Genomic DNA, 21,437 nt, shown 5'->3' with positions numbered 1-21,437 from the left:
TTTTCACGCCCTGCGCCCTCTTCGTCTAACTAACAAATGAACTTGCGCTTCTCTGGGCGTGTTCGTCTAAAAATGAGGAGTGGTCAGGCGCAGTCATGGCGCGTTGCTAGTTAGATGATGGGAAAAGCAAATGCGCCAGTGACCAACAAAAACCTGGTCTAAAGTCAACGGCGCAACAGTTCGCTGTTAAACAAGTTAGTAATATGGGTCTCTAGGCGGGTGCACAACGCGCGTGCACTCTGCTCAGACACACAAGGAGCAGCCACACATATGCAAAAGATAACAAATAAAAATATGATTACAATGTGAAAGGTTTTTTATGTGTATTATATATTGTGTATTATATGTATTATGTGCACATTAAAATATTTATCAGAAACACGTCTTAATGGTCAGTCATTAATCAGAATGATCTAATCGCAGTAATAATGATCATCATAATCCGGGAGGTCCAAACTTGCAGTGTCCGAATATACGGAAATGAAGCTTAGCGTAAGTTCAATCAGGAAGACCTTTCAGTGCTCATTCATTCACAGTTCCCTCTCTCTCACTCCCACTGCTTCCTCCAATCAGCTGCCTCCGGGCGTGCACTCTCCTAGCTGTCCTATCAGAATTAGCCACAACCTCCAGCAGCCAATCAGGTCATCACTACGAGGTTTTAAATCTGTTCTCTCCTCTGCCGCTTTCAGCTGTCATTCTAGGCAGAATTGCCGCTTATGGCTCATGCTATTCTTACCTTGTGCTGCTTCTTCTCGCTCACTCTGAGACCAATGTCTGACTCCAACTTCGATCCAGTGCCGGAAGATTTCGATCCCAGCTTAGGCTCCTCCGAGCTGTCGGCGCAGGAGCTCTCGCCTCGCACTGCGCGGCGGTTCTCTATCAGACGAGTCAGAACACTTGCTGTCTCAGCTTCAAGATCATGGCATTTTTCCAGCCCCAGGCCTCCCTCTCTCCCAGCTCTGCGAGCTGGCGGTTGAAGCCGCACGCCATGATCCAGCAGAGACCCCTCTGCTCTTGCATCCAACGTTCCAGCCGGGTCCCCCGCTGCGCCAGCTCGCGGCCGCAAAAGAACCAGGAAATCCGGACCTGCTAAAGCTCCTCAGCCGAAAGAAGAGAAACATCGCCTCTCTTCCTCCTTCTCCCACTCCTGCTGCCCTCACCTCCTCAAGCACCTCAGGAAATACTCTGGTCTCCACCCTGCAGTCCCTGGCTAATTCCATGAGCAACATCAACGTTCGTCTCCAGGCTCTGGAAACCTCTTCAGCCCCCGTCTTTTCTTCAGTGACTTTAACCGGGGTCCAGGCTTCCATGCTGCAGCCAGCCTTCATGCCCAGTCAGCCCTCCACATCCACTCCTCCTGAAGCCTCACATCATTCTCTGGCCACAGCCATCCCAGCCCCTCCTCTAGGTAGGCCATTCATTCCTTATGCTGCTAACATTTCTCCCCGGATAAAAGCAAAAATTCTCCAAGGCAGAGACGTTAATCTCGTTAGCCTCATCCTGCCTTCCCCCCAGTGCGATAAATCCATCGCCACCGGCGGAGACATCACTGCGGTGTTCAAATCAGCTGATCCCCGTCTATGCAGAGACCTATCTATCAGGCACTTTGTCTCAGCTTTTGGCATTTTTCGGGACATAATCTGCTCCATCTTTCCTGAGAGAAGGCAGGAATTAGATAGCTACTTATTGCTGATTTACCCGCCTGGATTGGTCCATCCTGGACACGGAACTATTAGTGATGATCGCCGGAGGCTTCCAAATCATCTCCTGTTCTTCCTGTTGGACCCCAGGCCACATCACCCCTTTCTGCCCCTCTGTCCCCTTCCAGCCCTCTGCCGGGATTCCCTAGCTGCGTCAGCCCCAGCTCCCGCCTCAGCCCAACAAGCCAGGGCGCCAGGTGGAGCGCTTTAATAATAACCACATCTGCAATAACTTTAATTATAATGTCTGCTCATTCCCCAACTGCAGTTTTCTTCATATCTGCAGCTACTGCAAAGAGGCTCACCCTCGGTCAGTCTGCCCCAGACGCCCCAGACCATCCCGGAATCCTCCCCAGTGAGCACCTCAACATGGTTCAAAAACATTCTGAACTCCCATCCCTCCACTCCAATAAATGTACAGTCTGTAGCAGCAAAACTGTCTTCTCATCCTGATTCAGTGTTCGTAGATCATCTCCTCACAGGCCTTTCTCAGGGTTTCAGAGTAGGGGTTCTCTCTTCCCCCTCAGTCACATATGTCGCAAAAAATCTCCAGTCCGCTCTTAATGAGCCAGATATCATCTCCCAGCTGCTAGAGAGAGAGGTAAACAAAGGTTACGTCATTGGCCCTTTTAGGTCCTCCCCTTCCAGTGTTCCGTTCAAGTCCAATTGGCCTAGCCACCAGGAAGTACTCGGGGAAGAAAAGGTTAATTTTTGATCTCTCCGCACCTCGCTCCGGCCCGTTTGCAAGTGTTAACAGCCTCATCCCATTAGAGCCTTTCTCCCTCGATTATGCCTCCGTAGATAACGGCATTAAACTGATCAAGCTCTCAGGCCATGGTGCCTGGCTGTCAAAAGCTGATATTACCGACGCTTTTAAAATAGTTCCCATTCACCCATCTCAGTGGAATCTTTTTGGCATCAGGTGGGACTCAAAATACTATTTTGCCACCCGCCTGACTTTTGTGTGCAGAAGCAGCCCATTCATTTTTAACTTAGTCTCGGAGGCCCTCTGCTGGATACTGTTAAACAGAGTCAGAATCCCCTCTGTCCTCCACCTGTCTGATGATTTCCTCCTCATAGATCCCCCTCATGACAGCTCCGGCTCCTCTCTGTCCAAACTGAAACTGTGTTTCCAGGCTCTTGGCGTCCCCCTGTCAGAAGAAAAAACGTTAGGTCCAGATACTCGCTTAGAATTCCTCTGCATCACCCTCGATTCTATTGAAATGAAAGCATCCCTCCCAGCTGAGAAACTGCAGCGCATCCGCAACATATCAAAGTCCTTTTGTGATACCGATAACATCACAAAACGACAGCTGCTCTCCCTCCTCGGTCACCTGAACTTTGCCATGCGCGTCATCCCTCAGGGGCGATCCTTTATTTCTCGGTTACTGGACATTGCGTCCTCCGTGCCAAATCTGCATGACGTCATATCTCTAGACGAAGGTTGCCGTTCAGACCTGTGTTTCTGGTCTCACCTGCTCAATCACTGGAACGGCATTTCTTTTTTCTATGATGAGCTGGTGCATTCCTCAGACGCTCTCAAGTTTTTCACAGATGCTGCGCCATCCGTGGGTTTCGGGGGGTTCTTCCAAGGCCAGTGGTTCGCCAGCCAATGGCCGCCCTCCTTTTACAGTCTCGAGGCATCTTCAGCGCTGTTCGAAATTTACCCCATCACTGTAGCATGTCACGTGTGGGGTCATAACTGGAAACACAAGCGCATCTCAGTTCTGTGCGACAACCAAGCAGTGGTCGATATCATCAACAGAGGGCGCTCTTCGTCAAAAGATATCATGCCGTTCATGAGAAGCATTACATGGTCCTCCATCAGTCACAATTTCATCATTACAGCCCATCATGTGCCAGGCCACCTCAACACTTCAGCTGATTCTCTTTCCCGCTTCAAATTTCAGACTTTCCGGAGCATCTGCCCAGAAGCCAGCTCAGTGCCAGTTCAGATTCCCCCTCTCAAAGTCATAGCTCTGCATTGAACCAAGGCCTCATGTCCAGTTATTTAGAATCAGCCAAATTCTACATGAGACAAGGTTTAGCCACCTCCACTCTAAAAACTTAGGATTTTGCTTGGCGCACATTTGCTATTTTCTGTATGTCCATATGCATCCCTCTTAAACCTGTCAAGATAAATACTGTCTGTGCTTTCATTTGTTACTGTATGGATGTCAGGCATTTTAAACCTCAGTACATCTGCGGGTTGATTGCTGTCCAATTGTCCAATTTAACATAAGATGCTTCAACCCTTCTTTCCCTAGCTTATTTGCAAACTAAGCTGTAAAGCTAATTTTAAAGGGCATCGCTAAAGCTTCTCCTCCTATCCCTGATAATAGACGTCCCATCACGCTCGCTATTTTGCATAAGATGCTGTCAGTTCTCAGAAACTGTATATTTTCTCCTTTTATTGATGCCCTTCTTGACTCAGTGTTCCTGCTAGCCTTCTATGCCTTCCTTAGAGCCGGCGAATTCACTACACCCTCTCTCTCATTTGACCCCAACAAAGATGTCTCTTTAGCTGATCTAAACTTTCATCCTGGCCATTACATTCTACATCACATTCTAAATGCGGAGGCGCCTGTTCCATATTAGTTGCCCACATTGATTCCCCTTTCTGCCCTTTTTCATCCATGTTAAAGTACCTAAAACTTAGACCTAAAACCAACGCTTCCTCTCCTCTTTTTCTCATCTCCAAGAATGCCCCCTTATCAAAGTCTCGTTTTAAATTCTGTTTAACGCAAGTCCTCATCAAAAGCAAATTATCCCCTCAGCATTATTCAGGGCACTCTTTCAGGATTGGTGCCGCTACTACCGCTGCAAGTCAAGGCATTTCTTCATCATCCCTGCAACAACTGGGGCGTTGGTCTTCATCCACATTCACCTCCTACATTTGCCCCGACACTAACGCAGTTCTCGCAAATCAAAGAGCTCTCAAGCCTTAATTCTGGTAAGTTTTCATATAGCTGGTGGTGGTCCCTTTAGGGTTTTCTCGTCGTTGTCTTATTCTATGTCAAAGCTACTGCTTCTCCCTAATCCCTCAGCTCTATCTAATTTTCAGCCACTTTCACTCCTACGATTTCACCCTGACTATTTTTCACAATTTCCTGTTCCGCCATCTCTATTATCTGCGGGTTGCACGACCTTCTATGCTCAAGCCATTCAAGCCATTTATTTTATGCATCCTCTCTATTAGATATATCCACTCACCCACTCAAATATTTACTCTATCCCCAGTCTCAGTTCCTCATCTTATGCTCTACACTTTTGTAGCACCCGTATTCTCATGGACCATCACCCTCGGTATAAGGATTTCATGCATGCTTCATCCCGGTTTGGGACCACTGTTATTTACTAATTGCCTCAAGTCTGACCTCATTCAAAAGCCTCATCATGACTGTGAGACCTCATGCCATATGCCTCAACACCCTCGGTCTTCGGACCTCATGCTGTATGCTCAATCAACCCTGGTCTTCGGGACCTCATGCAAATGCTCTATCAGGGTCTGTGGGACCTCATGCTGCATGCACCAACACCAAGGTCATTGGACCGCCTCAGAAAACTCATCCGTGCAACACTTAATTTTCTTTGGACAGAAGGACCCACTTAATTTCTGTTTTGTCATATCGGACGTAATTTATGTTTGGTCGTTGGACCTTATTTTAATTTATCCATTTTATTTAAGTTGATCTTCCGACCTTAATTTCTGTTTGGTCAAGAGACCTTTTATTTCGTTTCGGCCTCCCGACCTTTTATTTGTTTCTACTGACGGTCTTTAGGACCCCAGCTTGTGCACCCAGGTCTACGGGACCTCATGCTTATACACGGTAATTTCTTTTGGGCTGTCAGGCCATAATTTCTGTTCATCATGATGATGACTTAATTTCTTTTTGGTCGCCGGACCTTATTTTTCTTTCTCCATTTTATTTGAGTTGGTCTTATGATCTTAATTTTCGTTTGGTCTTATGACCTTTATTTATGTTTGGTCTTATTGATCTTTTATTATTTCCGGCACATATAGGCCCAGGTCATTAGGACCTTGCACCACTCACGTTAATTTCAGTTTGGTCATCAGACCCTTAATTTCTGTTGCTGTCAAGCTAATCTTGCTGACTTTAATTTATGTTTGGTCACCGGACCTTTGCCTTTTGTTTGCATTATATTAACTTGGTCTCTGACCTTATTTTCTGTTTGGGTCTTGCGATCTTCATTTCTGTTGGTCTTCATTGACCTTTTATTTCGTTCAACATATAGACACCATGGCCTCCAGATTCATGCCCATCCCTAGCTTCCTCTCTGCCATTCAATCTTTTCCCCTGCCACTGCATTCCACCCCTGGCTCCTTTCGGTGGTTAGACCTTTCCAAGCCTTCCTCTGCCACTTTCCTTTCCATGCTTATCTCACATCCCCCGCTTTCTAGACAGCAGTTCCCCAATTTTGTCCCAGTCTCATCCCTACCATCTGTTTTTTTTAATCAAAACTAACTTCCCCATTCTAGAGTCATGCAGGCCATCTAATCTGTTCGTCACATTTCGCTGCCTCCTCGTTTCAGTTCATTTCATGTTTCTTTGCAATGCATTCTCTCCTAACCTTTATTTGCTTGTTTCGCTAGAAGCCTGCTGCCCCCAGGTAAGGTAAGGATTGACTCTCGCCAAACGGTTTGTCATCCCTCTCTCTTACACTGTTTTTGGGGGGGTTCCCTAATTGGCTACAGATCCATCACCCTCCTCATAGCTCACCATCTCGAAGGGGTCTAATCGCCAAAAGACTTTTCACATTTTCACATTTCATTCTCATGTGCACTTGTAATTGTAAATAATTTCCTTCCTATCCAAAAACGTGTCTCTCCTGATTGAACTGCGAGCAGACCTCCACGGGCTGATGATGCATAGCCTGTAAAATGAACTTGTCTTTCCCAATTGAATTGTGATCATTTTGGCATGCAAATCACAAAATCAAAGATGCGAAAACGTTTGATAAACATTATTTTGACATGAACACAACAATAACCAGCTTCTGTGAACTAAAAACGTAAACTTAGAGTCAGAAAAAGCTTTTAGAAAGTAAAACTGAAGTTTCTCCTGTGCGCGTGCGCTCTCTCTTTCTCTCTCGCAGTCTCACTCTGTTTCTTTTCTTTTGGCTTTTCTAAGATGACAGATGCTGAATATATACTCCCTATCTGATGCTGTGGCTGTTTGTGGTTAGCTGAGAGGGATGTGAACTTATTAGATTGCAGCTGTGTTAATCAAATCATGTTGGGTTTCCAAGCTCCGTCATATCTTAGAGAGCTCATAGTGCCATATTATCCCACCAGAACACTGCGCTCTGAGAACGCAGGGTTACTCGTGGTCCCTAAAGTCTCCAAAAGTAGATCAGGAGCCAGAGCCTTCAGCTATCAGGCTCCTCTCCTGTGGAATCATCTTCCTGTTACGGTCCGGGAGGCAGACACCGTCTCCACATTTAAGACTAGACTTAAGACTTTCCTCTTTGATAAAGCTTATAGTTAGGGCTGGCTCAGGCTTGCCCTGTACCAGCCCCTAGTTAGGCTGACTTAGGCCTAGTCTGCCGGAGGACCCCCCTATAATACACCGGGCACCTTCTCTCCTTCTCTCTCTCTCTCTCTCTCTCTCTCTCTCTCTCTCTCTCGTATTCTATTACTGCATCTTGCTAACTCGGCCATTCTGGATGTCACTAACTCGGCTTCTTCTCCGGAGCCTTTGTGCTCCACTGTCTCTCAGATTAACTCATATCACAGCGGTGCCTGGACAGTGTGACGTGTGTGGTTGTGCTGCTGCCGTGGTCCTGCCAGATGCCTCCTGCTGCTGCTGCCATCATTAGTCATTAGTCATACTTCTACTGTTATTATACACATATGACTATTGTCACACATGTATACTGCCAGATATTAATACATACTTTCAACATATTGTACCACAGTAGCCAGAACTATAACTATAATATTATTACTTTCAATAATGTTGTTGTAAGCTACTGTCATTACCTGCATCTCTCTCTCTCTCTCTCTCTCTCTCTCTCTCTCTCTGTCTCATTGTGTCATACGGATTACTGTTAATTTATTATGCTGATCTGTTCTGTACGACATCTATTGCACGTCTGTCCGTCCTGGAAGAGGGATCCCTCCTCAGTTGCTCTTCCTGAGGTTTCTACCGTTTTTTTTCCCTGTTAAAGGGTTTTTTGGGGAGTTTTTCCTGATCAGCTGTGAGGGTCATAAGGACAGAGGGATGTTGTATGCTGTAAAGCCCTGTGAGGCAAATTGTGATTTGTGATATTGGGCTTTATAAATAAAATTGATTGATTGATTGATTGATTGATTTGCTGTCTTAATATCCGTGGATTCATGCATCATATTTGTCCAGTTTGCTGATGTCCCTGATGATGTGTACTTTTGCTTCCTCTGGTGTAGATCCGTTCGTCTTGATGAAAATCTTGCAGTTGGAAGTCCATGTTGCTTGAATCCTGTTCTGTCGTTTGAGTATCCGGGCTTTTCTAGCTATTTCTGCGTTCTTCTTGGTTAGGTGTTCGTTGATGTAAATGGTTCCTTTAAGTTTCCTTCCTTGTTTGAGGAGTGCCTGTTTTTTCTTTCTGTTGGTGAATCAGATGATTATTGCTGGTGGTGTGTTTCTGTTTTTGCTAGGCAGGGTGTGACAAGCCTCAAGGTCATTGCTGTTGATGGTGATGCCTTTATTGTCCAGAAAGTTTACCACCTGTTGCTCCAGTGATTCCCGTTCGGCCACGGTCGCATCGGGTCCGCGCCCAGCAGCGGTGTCTTCAGCTGCCACTGCCGCCGCCCCTGCGTAGTTCCGATGCCTCGTTTTCAGACCACTTATGATCAGGTCATTCACTCGGGAATACTGCTCCATATCATCCACTCTTCTTTCCAGGAAGGTGAATCTTTTATCCTTCTCCAGGTTGAGTTTTTTTCAGTACTTCAATTTCCGTCACTAGATCCATGATTTTCTTTTGCTGTGCGGCAACTGTTTTAATTTCCGCTGAGAGAAAGTCAAGCGACTGCTGGATGTCCTCCACTTCCTTGGGGATTCCTGGGTTTTTCTTGGCTGGCATCCTGCACCACGGCTTGGCATCCCGGCCGAGGACAAGACCTCAACAGTTGGTCGAAAAGGGCAATGATTCAGCCGTTCAGCCACTGGCCGGCGAGTTTGCACGCACAGCTCCCAGAGCCAGCAGCACCGAAAGAAAGTGGAAACTTCCCTTGAGCAACCAGCAAGGAGAGTAGGCTACAACGACTCAAGCCGGCGGAACAGATTCAAATCCGAAGGACACCAAGTCAGATCGGTACCCAAAAAACAAACAGCCAGGGCTTTCCACACAGGTAGGCAACAGGTAGCAAACGCAACCACTGCACAGCCAGCGTGACGGCGTGAACGAGCGTGATGGCGGCAGCGTGAAATAATGAACAAAAAGACAAATGATATTTATGTTGAAATGTTAAGTGTGGACTTTTGGTGAAACAGTTTATATGATCTTTTCTCAGTACAGGTTAAAAATTTTTGGTGTGGAGGAACATGTTCAGGTTTTCATTTGGACTCTGTAAACATGTTGAAGAAATAACAACTAACTGTGATTGAATAACAGATGTCCAGTAATCAAAGTAACAAAAAACATAAATGAGTTTCTTGATCTTTACAAAGCTGAGGACTGAGGACAGAGCTTCACAGCTTCTCTCTGACAGGTTACACAAACTCAGTCTGAAGAGACAACAGTAAGGAAACAAGTTATTTTTCCTCCTGTTGAAAGACAGCAGCAGTATTTATTGATGAATAAATCCCACTTACAGAGCTTTGTTGGAGGCTTTGACCACTGGCAGCAGCCTCAGAAGAGCTTCCTCTGAAGCAGAGTATTTCTTCAGGTCAAACACGTCCAGATCTTCTTCTGATGACAGTAAGATGAAGACCAGAGCTGACCACTGAGCAGGAGACGGTTTATCTGTGGAGAGATGTCCTGAACTCAGGTACTGTTGGATCTCCTTCACTAGAGAACGATCATTCAGTTCATTCAGACAGTGGAACAGGTTGATGCTTCTCTCTGCAGACAGATCCTGGTTGATCTTCTTCTTGATGTACTGGACTGTTTCCTGATTGGTCTGTGAGCTACTTCCTGTCTGTGTCAGCAGACCTCGTAGGTGTTTCTGATTGGTCTGTAGTGAGAGACCCAGGAGGAAGCGGAGGAACAAGTCCAGGTGTCCATTTGGACTCTGTAAGGCCTCGTCTACAGCACTCTGGTGGAGATGTATGAGTTTAGATTTGTCTCTGAAGACTTTAGACAGCATGGATGTTGTTTGTTGTTCTGCCATCAGATTGACTCCAGAGTTGATGAAGGTCAGATGGACATGAAGAGCAGCCAGAAACTCCTGAACACTCAGATGGACGAAGCAGAACACCTTGTCCTGGTACAGTCCTCTCTCCTCTTTAAAGATCTGTGTGAACACTCCTGAGTACACTGAGGCTGCTCTGATATCGATGCCACACTCTGTCAGGTCTGATTCATAGAAGATCAGGTTGCCTTTCTGCAGCTGATCAAAAGCCAGTTTTCCCAGAGACTCAATCATCTTCCTGCTCTCTGGACTCCAGTGATGATCTGTCTCAGCTCCTCCATCATACTTGATGTTCTTCACTTTGGTCTGAACCACCAGGAAGTGGATGTACATCTCAGTCAGGGTCTTGGGCAGCTCTCCTTCCTCTCTGGTCTTCATCACATCCTCCAGAACTGTAGCAGTGATCCAGCAGAAGACTGGGATGTGGCACATGATGTGGAGGCTTCGTGATGTCTTGATGTGGGAGATGATTCTGCTGGCCTGCTCCTCATCTCTGAATCTCTTCCTGAAGTACTCCTCCTTCTGTGGGTCAGTGAACCCTCTGATCTCTGTCACCATGTCAACACAGTCAGCAGGGATCTGATTGGCTGCTGCAGGTCGTGTGGTTATCCAGAGGCGAGCAGAGGGAAGCAGTTTCCCCCTGATGAGGTTTGTCAGCAGCACATCCACTGAGGTGGACTCTGTAACATCAGTCAGGATCTCATTGTTGTGGAAGTCCAGAGGAAGTCGACACTCATCCAGACCGTCAAAGATGAACACAACCTGGAACTCTTCAAACCTGCAGATTCCTGCTTCTTTGGTTTCAGTAAAGAAGTGATGAACAAGTTCCACCAAGCTGTACTTTTTCTCTTTCAGCACATTCAGCTCTCTGAAAGTGAATGGAAATGTGAACTGTATGTCCTGGTTGGCTTTGTCTTCAGCCCAGTCCAGAGTGAACTTCTGTGTTAAGACTGTTTTCCCAATGCCAGCCACTCCCTTTGTCATCACTGTTCTGATTGGTTCATCTCTTCCAGGTGAGGCTTTAAAGACGTCTTCTTGTCTGATGGTTGTTTCTGGTCTGTCTGGTTTCCTGGATGCTGTTTCAATCTGTCTGACCTCATGTTCATCATTGACCTCTGCAGTCCCTCCCTCTGTGATGTAGAGCTCTGTGTAGATCTGATTCAGAAGGGTTGGGTTTCCTGCTTTAGCGATCCCCTCAAACACACACTGGAACTTCTTCTGCAGGTTAGATTTGAGTTTACGTCGACACACTGCAGCAACAGTTCCTGAATAAACAAACAACAAATGATATCAGTGAGTGGATCCTACAGAAAATCAGAGAATTGAAATATTGAAGTGTGTCTGCAGAATTTGTAAATGTAAACTCCTCCCATGTTTCCTCCATTTCCTCTTTCCATCCTGTTCAGTCTTTATAGAAATCCTCTTACTGCTCTGCAGACAGTCAGCCAGCTCCTCCTGCTTCATTCTCCTCAGGAAGTGCAGTGTGATCTTCAGAAATGCCTCTCTGCTGCTCCTCCTCTGCTCTTCATCCTCACCCTCCAACACCTCCTCATCCTCCCTCTGACTCTCGAAGCATTCTGGGTAATCTGGACTCAGAACCTTCTGGATCTTCTTCAGCTCGTTCTTCACAAAAGTGAGGATGTTCTCCTCCAGCAGCTGGAACAGAATATTATATGAATGACACAATCAAACATCAGATCCATGTTGGACACACTGACAATCCACTGGTGTAAAAAGTGCAGCATGGAGATGACTGTGAACAGAATAGATGTCAAAGTAGTTGTTGTACATGTACAGACCATAAATATGGAGTCCAGGTGTGTTTGATGCTGCTGGGCAGACTGACCACTGGGAACCTCTGAGCTCTCCTGGTCCACTCTGTGGAGGAACCATCAACAATCAGCTCACATTATGTCTGTCCACACAGAGACACTGTCCACACAGAGACACTGTCCACACAGAGACAGACACTGTCCACACAGAGACAGACACTGTCCACACAGAGACACTGTCCTCACAGAGACAAACACTGTCCTCACAGAGACAGACACTGTCCACACAGAGACACGGTCCACACAGAGACAGACACTGTCCACACAGAGACAGACACTGTCCACACAGAGACAGACACTGTCCACACAGAGACAAACACTGTCCACACAGAGACAAACACTGTCCACACAGAGACACGGTCCACACAGAGACAGACACTGTCCACACAGAGACAGACACTGTCCACACAGAGACACTGTCCACACAGAGACAAACACAAGGTCAATCATCATTCAGCTCATGTTTTATAAGAACACTGAATCAGATCATTCCCTCTGATAACCAAGTGTTGTTAGTACAGCTGATCCCACTGAGAATCCACCGTCTGGTCTGCGGCTCTCTGCAGCTTTTAGGTCATCGACTCCAGTTCAAACTCCTTCTCATCACATTGAAAATTCTCAGTGTCAGCACAGCAGAGATTGGGGAGTGATGATCCACTCCCTCCTCAGGGATCTTTGACTCTGAGTCTACAGTTACTGCTCAGTACTGCCAGGTAACAAACAGCCAACTTACTGCTTCTACAAAACAACCTCACACTCTGAGACAAAAGCTCTCACCTTCTCAGGTTTGTGACACAATAGTAGTTAAAACATCAATGTTATATCCAGCTTACTGTTGTCCAGCTTTAAACGTAATACGTCTATCCATTGAGCGGTCACTTTTGAAGGACACACAGCTGGGTGCAGGTGAGTCTGGTCTCTGATGGATCCTGAAGGACAAACAAACAAAGAGGATTTTTTTACCTTCCAGCCACAGAAGCTTCTGGAGAAACTACCAGCTATCAACAAGAAAAGTATTTCAATCAGTGAGTTCAGACTTGGTGTGCAAACACCTTCAGTACAAAAAGGATGAAATGAACTTTTCAGTCTTCAGTCACCAGCAGCAAGAAGTTTAATAAACTAAACAATAAAAGGTCTTCACACTGAATTACTGCAGTCTGTGTATCACTGGTTCATTTTCTGTAAAAGACTGAACAAAGTCAGGGCTAAACAAATCAACAGATGACGGACCAAACCACGGCTAGAAAAAGGTGAATATTGGGTCGAACCAGGACTAAAACTCAGCATATGAACTCTTGAGTAATGTCCAACATCATGTTTTGTGAGGTCACAGTGACCTTTGACCTCCAAATTCTAATCAGGTCATCTTTGAGTCCAAGTGGACGTTTGTGCCAAATCTGAAGAAATTCCCTGACAGTGTTTCTGTGATGTCATGTTCACGGGAATGAGACGTACAGACGGAAGGACAACCCAGAGACGTGATGTCTCCGGCCACAGCTGTTGACGGAGTGGAGGCATTAAAAACAGAGAATATTGGATCAAACACCAGAGAAGAAGAAGACGAAGAAGAAGAAGAAGAAGAAGAAGAAGAAGAAGAAGAGCGATGCTAAAAATAAACATACCGTTTCAAAATAACTTCTCTGGATAAATAACAGTGAAAACATGAATCAGTAAAATTATAATGTTATTAAGAGCTCACCTCTCTGCAGCAGAGGGCTGATGGACTTTAAAATCAGTGTATCGATCAATTGACCTGTCGCTCTTTAAGGACACACAGCTGGGTTCAGGTCCAGGTCCAGGTCCAGGTCCAGGTCCAGGTCCAGCAGAGTCTGGTCTCTGATGGATCCTGATGGACACATGAATTCATTATGAACACAACACACACACACACACAGAGGTTTGAGTGCTGAGCTATGACATGGAGAAGAGTCATGGACAGTTAGAGATCCTCATCTCACCTCTGAGCTTTGGTCTGGCTGTCATGTTCCCCACACAGAGTGGTTTTAGAGGGAGGGACTCCCTCCTCTCTGTCCTCACACCGATTCATGCTGCTCAACTCACACACACTTTCATCTGGAGAGGAAACACACATCATTCATCTGCACATCAACTCAAATCCTCCTTTACATCATTTCTCCTGTCAAAAGATCAGCTGCTGTTATTTTCTCTTTCATATCAGTGTCAGCTGAATGCAGTCAGACAGCAGCTGCTCTACTTCTACTATCACTCCACTAGATGGAGTCATCCAGCTGCAGCCCAGCACACACACCATGCATGGAGCACCATTTACATTTGAATCCTCTGTCTCATTTCATTCTGTCACATCCACCCTTTTCAATGTGGAGATGAGACGCCTCAAGTGCTGAGAAAAACTCCATCATGATGTCAGTGACGTAAAACGCTGCGGCGACAAATTAACAGACATGTGGAAACATTCAAACTCTAATTGTCAGAAAAAAAGAGACAGTTTTTAATTAGAGATTATTTCAGTTCATTACTAAACTGATGTCGGTCTGATATTCAGATCACAGCTGAAGTATAAATGTTAGATGTCCAAATCAGTCCTGTAATGGAAATATAATGACGGAGCATTCACATTATTATCATTGTGACTCCACATGTGCGGCCAACATGGCGGCTCTCTGCAACTTCACAGTGGTTGTTTGAGCTTCCAGTGACATCAGACGTGTTTTAGGTTAAATTCCTGCTGTTCGTAATGAAACTAAACTAACGACAGCTCGTGTTAACGAGTTAAATGTTTCAAACGTGTTACATTACCTTCAGCTGGAGATTCAGATGGAGAAAACAAGCTGCGACACACAACACTCAGAGAAAGAGGAAATGAACTTTAAACAGGAAAAAACTAGAGAGGCGCGTGACAGTTAAATATGAGTCATATCCGTTAGTAAGTGCTGCTGCATTTGTTTGATGGATTAGTTCCTCTCTGTCCAGTGAAAGTCACGTATCTCCAGATGTGCTGATGTTGAATGTTTGTGATAAACTGAAGGATGAAGTCTTCCTTTATGTGTTGATAAATAAACACAAACTTTTCACAGATACATGGTTCTCACAGGACAAACACATGATGATCTTATAGACCATGATGCATTGCTGTAGATTAAACGACCCAACAGGATATAAAGGAGTTCAAATGAGCTCAACCTTAAACATCTACAGCAGGAAAATGACACACACACATTAATGCAGCAGGAATATTCATCCAAAAACATCACATCCAATAGGAAAACACATTTTACTGTAACATTCATACTTTGACTGTAACTACTGTAACTACATTTAGACACTGACTGTAACTACTGTAATTACATTTACATACTTTGACGTAACTACTGTAACTACATTTACATACTTTAACTGTAACTACTGTAACTACATTTACATACTCTTTAAAAGTTTGTTTTGGAGTTCCACAAGGTTCTGTGCTCGGACCAATCCTATTTACTCTATATATGCTTCCTTTAAGTGACATCATTAGAAATCACTCTATAAATTTCCATTGTTATGCGGATGATACACAGTTGTATTTATCGATAAAGCCAGAAGAAAGTAATCAATTAACTAAACTCCATAACTGCCTTAAAGACAGAGACTTAAAGACAGAGACAGAGACTCTTTATCTGATGACATAGTTTCTCTAGATGGCATTGCTCTGGCCTCTAGCACTACCGTAAGAAACCTCGGAGTAACATTTGATCAAGATTTGTCTTTTAATTCTCATTTAAAACAAACCTCACGGACTGCATTTTTTATGACATTTTTTCATGATTTTGGACGACATACTATACTTTGACATTTTTCAATGATTTTGGACGACATACTATACTATGACATTTTTTCATGATTTTGGACGACATACTATACTTTGACATTTTTACATGATTTTGGACGACATGCTATACTATCACGTTTTTTTTCATGATTTTGGACAACATGCTAAACTATGATGTTTTTTTTGATGATTTTGGACGACATGCTATACTATGCGTTGTTTTCATGATTTTGGACGACATGTTATACTATGACTTTTTTTTCATGATTTTGGACGACATACTATAGTATGACTTTTTTTTGATGATTTTGGACTACATGCTATACTATGATGTTTTTTTCATGATTTTGGACGACATACTATACTACGCATTTTTTTCATGATTTTGGACGACATACTATAGTATGACTTTTTTGGATGATTTTGGACTACATGCTATACTATGACGTTTTTTTCATGATTTTGGATGACATGCTAAACTATGATGTTTTTTTTGATGATTTTGGACGACATGCTATACTATGCGTTGTTTTCATGATTTTGGACGACATGCTATACTATGACTTTTTTTTCATGGTTTTGGACGACATACTATAGTATGACTTTTTTTCATGATTTTGGACAACATGCTATACTATGACTTTTTTTTCATGATTTTGGACGACATACTATAGTATGACTTTTTTTTGATAATTTTGGATGACATGATATACTATGACGTTTTTTTCATGATTTTGGACGACATACTAGAGTATGACTTTTTTTCATGATTTTGGACGACATGCTATACTATGAAGTTTTTCTCAAGATTTTGGACGACATGTTATACTATGTCGTTTTTTTCATGATTTTGGACGACATGCTATACTATGACATTTTTTTTTCATGATTTTGGATGACATACTATACTATGAAGTTTTTTTGATGATTTTGGACGACATACTATACTATGACTTTTTTTCATGATTTTGGACGACGTGCTATACTATGACTTTTTTTCATGATTTTGGACGACATGCTATACTATGCGTTTTTTCATGATTTTGGACGACATGCTAAACTGTGATTTTTTTTGATGATTTTGGACGACATGCTATACTATGACGTTTTTTTTGATGATTTTGGATGACATGCTGAACTATAATGTTTTTTTTGATGATTTTGGACGACATACTATACTATGACTTTTTTTCATGATTTTGGACGACGTGCTATACTATGACTTTTTTTCATGATTTTGGACGACATGCTATACTATGCGTTTTTTCATGATTTTGGATGACATGCTAAACTGTGATTTTTTTTTGATGATTTTGGACGACATGCTATACTATGACGTTTTTTTGATGATTTTGGACGACATACTATACTATGAAGTTTTTTTCATGATTTTGGAAGACATCCTATACTATGACGTTTATTTCATGATTTTGGACGACATGCTATACTATGCGTTTTTTCATGATTTTGGACGACATGCTAAACTGTGATTTTTTTTGATGATTTTGGACGACATGCTATACTATGACGTTTTTTTTGATGATTTTGGACGACATGCTATACTATGACTTTTTTTTCATGATTTTGGAAGACATGCTATACTATGACGTTTATTTCATGATTTTGGACGACATGCTATACTGTCACGTTTTTTTCATGATTTTGGACGACATGCTAAACTATGATGTTTGTTTTGATGATTTTGGACGACATGCTATACTATGACTTTTTTTTCATGATTTTGGACGACATACTATAGTATGACTTTTTTTTCATGATTTTGGACAACATGCTATACTATGACTTTTTTTTCATGATTTTGGACGACATACTATACTATGACATTTTTCATGATTTTGGACAACATGCTATACTATGACTTTTTTTTCATGATTTTGGACGACATACTATAGACATTTTTTCATGATTTTGGACGACATACTATACTTTGACATTTTTACATGTTTTTGGACAACATGCTATACTATCATGTTTTTTTCATGATTTTGGACGATATACTAAACTATGATGTTTTTTTTGATGATTTTGGACGACATGCTATACTATGACTTTTTTTTCATGATTTTGGACGACATACTATAGTATGACTTTTTGTTGATAATTTTGGACGACATGATATACTATGACGTTTTTTTCATGATTGTGGACGACATACTATACTACGTGTTTTTTTCAAGATTTTGGACGACATACTATAGTATGACTTTTTTTGGATGATTTTGGACTACATGTTATACTATGACGTTTTTTTCATGATTTTGAACGACATACTATACCACGCGTTTTTTGATGATTTTGGACGACATGCTATACTATGAAGTTTTTTTTGAGGATTTTGGACGACATGCTATACTATGACTTTTTTTCCATGATTTTGGATGACATGCTATACTATGATGTTTTTTTCATGATTTTGGACGATATACTATACTATGACGTTGTTTTTCATGATTTTGGATGACATACTATACTATGAAGTTTTTTTCATGATTTTGGACGACATACTATACTATGACTTTTTTTCATGATTTTGGACGACATGCTATACTATGACTTTTTTTCATGATTTTGGACGACATGCTATACTATGCGTTTTTTCATGATTTTGGACGACATACTATACTACGCGTTTCTTTCATGATTTTGGACGACATGCTATACTATGAAGTTTTTTTCAAGATTTTGGACGACACGTTATACTATGTCGTTTTTTTCATGATTTTGGACGACATGTTATACTATGACTTTTTTTTCATGATTTTGGACGACATACTATAGTATGACTTTTTTTTGATGATTTTGGACTACATGCTATACTATGATGTTTTTTTCATGATTTTGGACGACATACTATACTACGCATTTTTTTCATGATTTTGGACGACATACTATAGTATGACTTTTTTTGGATGATTTTGGACTACATGCTAAACTATGATGTTTTTTTTGATGATTTTGGACGACATGCTATACTATGCGTTGTTTTCATGATTTTGGACGACGTGCTATACTATGACTTTTTTTTCATGGTTTTGGACGACATACTATAGTATGACTTTTTTTCATGATTTTGGACAACATGCTATACTATGACTTTTTTTTCATGATTTTGGACGACATACTATAGTATGACTTTTTTTTGATAATTTTGGATGACATGATATACTATGACGTTTTTTTCATGATTTTGGACGACATACTAGAGTATGACTTTTTTTGATGATTTTGGACGACATGCTATACTATGAAGTTTTTTTCAAGATTTTGGACGACATGTTATACTATGTCGTTTTTTTCATGATTTTGGACGACATGCTATACTATGACATTTTTTTTTCATGATTTTGGATGACATACTATACTATGAAGTTTTTTTGATGATTTTGGACGACATACTATACTATGACTTTTTTTCATGATTTTGGACGACGTGCTATACTATGACTTTTTTTCATGATTTTGGACGACATGCTATACTATGCGTTTTTTCATGATTTTGGACGACATGCTAAACTGTGATTTTTTTTGATGATTTTGGACGACATGCTATACTATGACGTTTTTTTTGATGATTTTGGATGACATGCTGAACTATAATGTTTTTTTTGATGATTTTGGACGACATACTATACTATGACTTTTTTTCATGATTTTGGACGACGTGCTATACTATGACTTTTTTTCATGATTTTGGACGACATGCTATACTATGCGTTTTTTCATGATTTTGGACGACATGCTAAACTGTGATTTTTTTTTGATGATTTTGGACGACATGCTATACTATGACGTTTTTTTTGATGATTTTGGACGACATACTATACTATGAAGTTTTTTTCATGATTTTGGAAGACATCCTATACTATGACGTTTATTTCATGATTTTGGACGACATACTATACTTTGACATTTTTCAATGATTTTGGACGACATGCTATACTGTCACGTTTTTTTCATGATTTTGGACGACATGCTAAACTATGATGTTTGTTTTGATGATTTTGGACGACATGCTATACTATGACTTTTTTTTCATGATTTTGGACGACATACTATAGTATGACTTTTTTTTCATGATTTTGGACAACATGCTATACTATGACTTTTTTTTCATGATTTTGGACGACATACTATACTATGACATTTTTTCATGATTTTGGACAACATGCTATACTATGACTTTTTTTTCATGATTTTGGACGACATACTATACTATGACATTTTTACATGTTTTTGGACAACATGCTATACTATCATGTTTTTTTCATGATTTTGGACGATATACTAAACTATGATGTTTTTTTTGATGATTTTGGACGACATGCTATACTATGACTTTTTTTTCATGATTTTGGATGACATACTATAGTATGACTTTTTGTTGATAATTTTGGACGACATGATATACTATGACGTTTTTTTCATGATTTTGGACGACATACTATACTACGTGTTTTTTTCAAGATTTTGGACGACATACTATAGTATGACTTTTTTTGGATGATTTTGGACTACATGCTATACTATGACGTTTTTTTCATGATTTTGGACGACATACTATACCACGCGTTTTTTGATGATTTTGGACGACATGCTATACTATGAAGTTTTTTTTGAGGATTTTGGACGACATGCTATACTATGACTTTTTTTCCATGATTTTGGATGACATGCTATACTATGATGTTTTTTTCATGATTTTGGACGATATACTATACTATGACGTTGTTTTTCATGATTTTGGATGACATACTATACTATGAAGTTTTTTTCATGATTTTGGACGACATACTATACTATGACTTTTTTTCATGATTTTGGACGACATGCTATACTATGACTTTTTTTCATGATTTTGGACGACATGCTATACTATGCGTTTTTTCATGATTTTGGACGACATACTATACTACGCGTTTCTTTCATGATTTTGGACGACATGCTATACTATGAAGTTTTTTTCAAGATTTTGGACGACATGTTATACTATGTCATTTTTTTCATGATTTTGGACGACATGCTATACTATGACGTTTTTTCATGATTTTGGATGACATACTATACTATGACTTTTTTCTCATGATTTTGGACGACATGCTATACTATGACTTTTTTTCATGATTTTGGACGACATGCTATACTATGCATTTTTTCATGATTTCGGACGACATACTAAACTATGATGTTTTTTTTGATGAATTTGGACGACATGCTATACTATGACTTTTTTTTCATGATTTTGGATGACATGCTAAACTATGATGTTTTTTTTGATGATTTTGGACGACATGCTATACTATGCGTTGTTTTCATGATTTTGGACAACATGCTATACTATGACTTTTTTTTCATGGTTTTGGACGACATACTATAGTATGACTTTTTTTCATGATTTTGGACAACATGCTATACTATGACTTTTTTTTCATGATTTTGCACGACATACTATAGTATGACTTTTTTTGATAATTTTGGACGACATGATATACTATGACGTTTTTTTCATGATTTTGGACGACATACTAGAGTATGACTTTTTTTTGATGATTTTGGACGACATGCTATACTATGACGTTTTTTTCATGATTTTGGACGACATACTATACTACGCGTTTCTTTCATGATTTTGGACGACATGCTATACTATGAAGTTTTTTTCAAGATTTTGGACGACATGTTATACTATGTCGTTTTTTTCATGATTTTGGACGACATGCTATACTATGACGATTTTTTCA

At 41.3% G+C, this 21,437-nt stretch overlaps 1 protein-coding gene and 1 pseudogene across 4 annotated transcripts in view; one reads left to right on the top strand and one right to left on the bottom strand.

The window, feature by feature from the left end:
- LOC117250228 (NLR family CARD domain-containing protein 3-like) overlaps positions 1–14,823 on the bottom strand; it is a 59,845-nt gene extending 45,022 nt beyond the window's left edge. The window contains exons 1-7 of one of the 4 annotated variants that reach the window (XM_078165711.1): positions 14,667–14,823; positions 13,847–13,961; positions 13,588–13,734; positions 12,722–12,817; positions 11,856–11,934; positions 11,484–11,712; positions 9,518–11,321 (exon numbers count right to left, since the gene is read on the bottom strand). In XM_078165711.1, the coding sequence (XP_078021837.1) occupies positions 9,518–11,321; positions 11,484–11,712; positions 11,856–11,934; positions 12,722–12,817; positions 13,588–13,734; positions 13,847–13,935 (2,444 nt within the window). In that variant the 5' untranslated portion in view covers positions 13,936–13,961; positions 14,667–14,823. Of the gene's footprint in view, positions 1–9,517; positions 11,322–11,483; positions 11,713–11,855; positions 11,935–12,721; positions 12,818–13,587; positions 13,735–13,846; positions 14,276–14,666 lie in introns of those variants that run through there. The other 3 variants (XM_078165713.1, XM_078165710.1, XM_078165712.1) reach the window with 3 other exon arrangements.
- LOC144461891 (uncharacterized) lies at positions 738–9,507 on the top strand (annotated as a pseudogene).
- Positions 14,824–21,437: the final 6,614 nt, after the last annotated feature.

The sequence above is a fragment of the Epinephelus lanceolatus genome, chromosome 24, assembly GCF_041903045.1.
Source record: "Epinephelus lanceolatus isolate andai-2023 chromosome 24, ASM4190304v1, whole genome shotgun sequence".
Taxonomy (NCBI): Eukaryota; Metazoa; Chordata; class Actinopteri; order Perciformes; family Serranidae; genus Epinephelus; species Epinephelus lanceolatus.
Note: the sequence above shows the minus strand (reverse complement) of the source record. Positions and strands in the feature narration are given on the sequence as shown.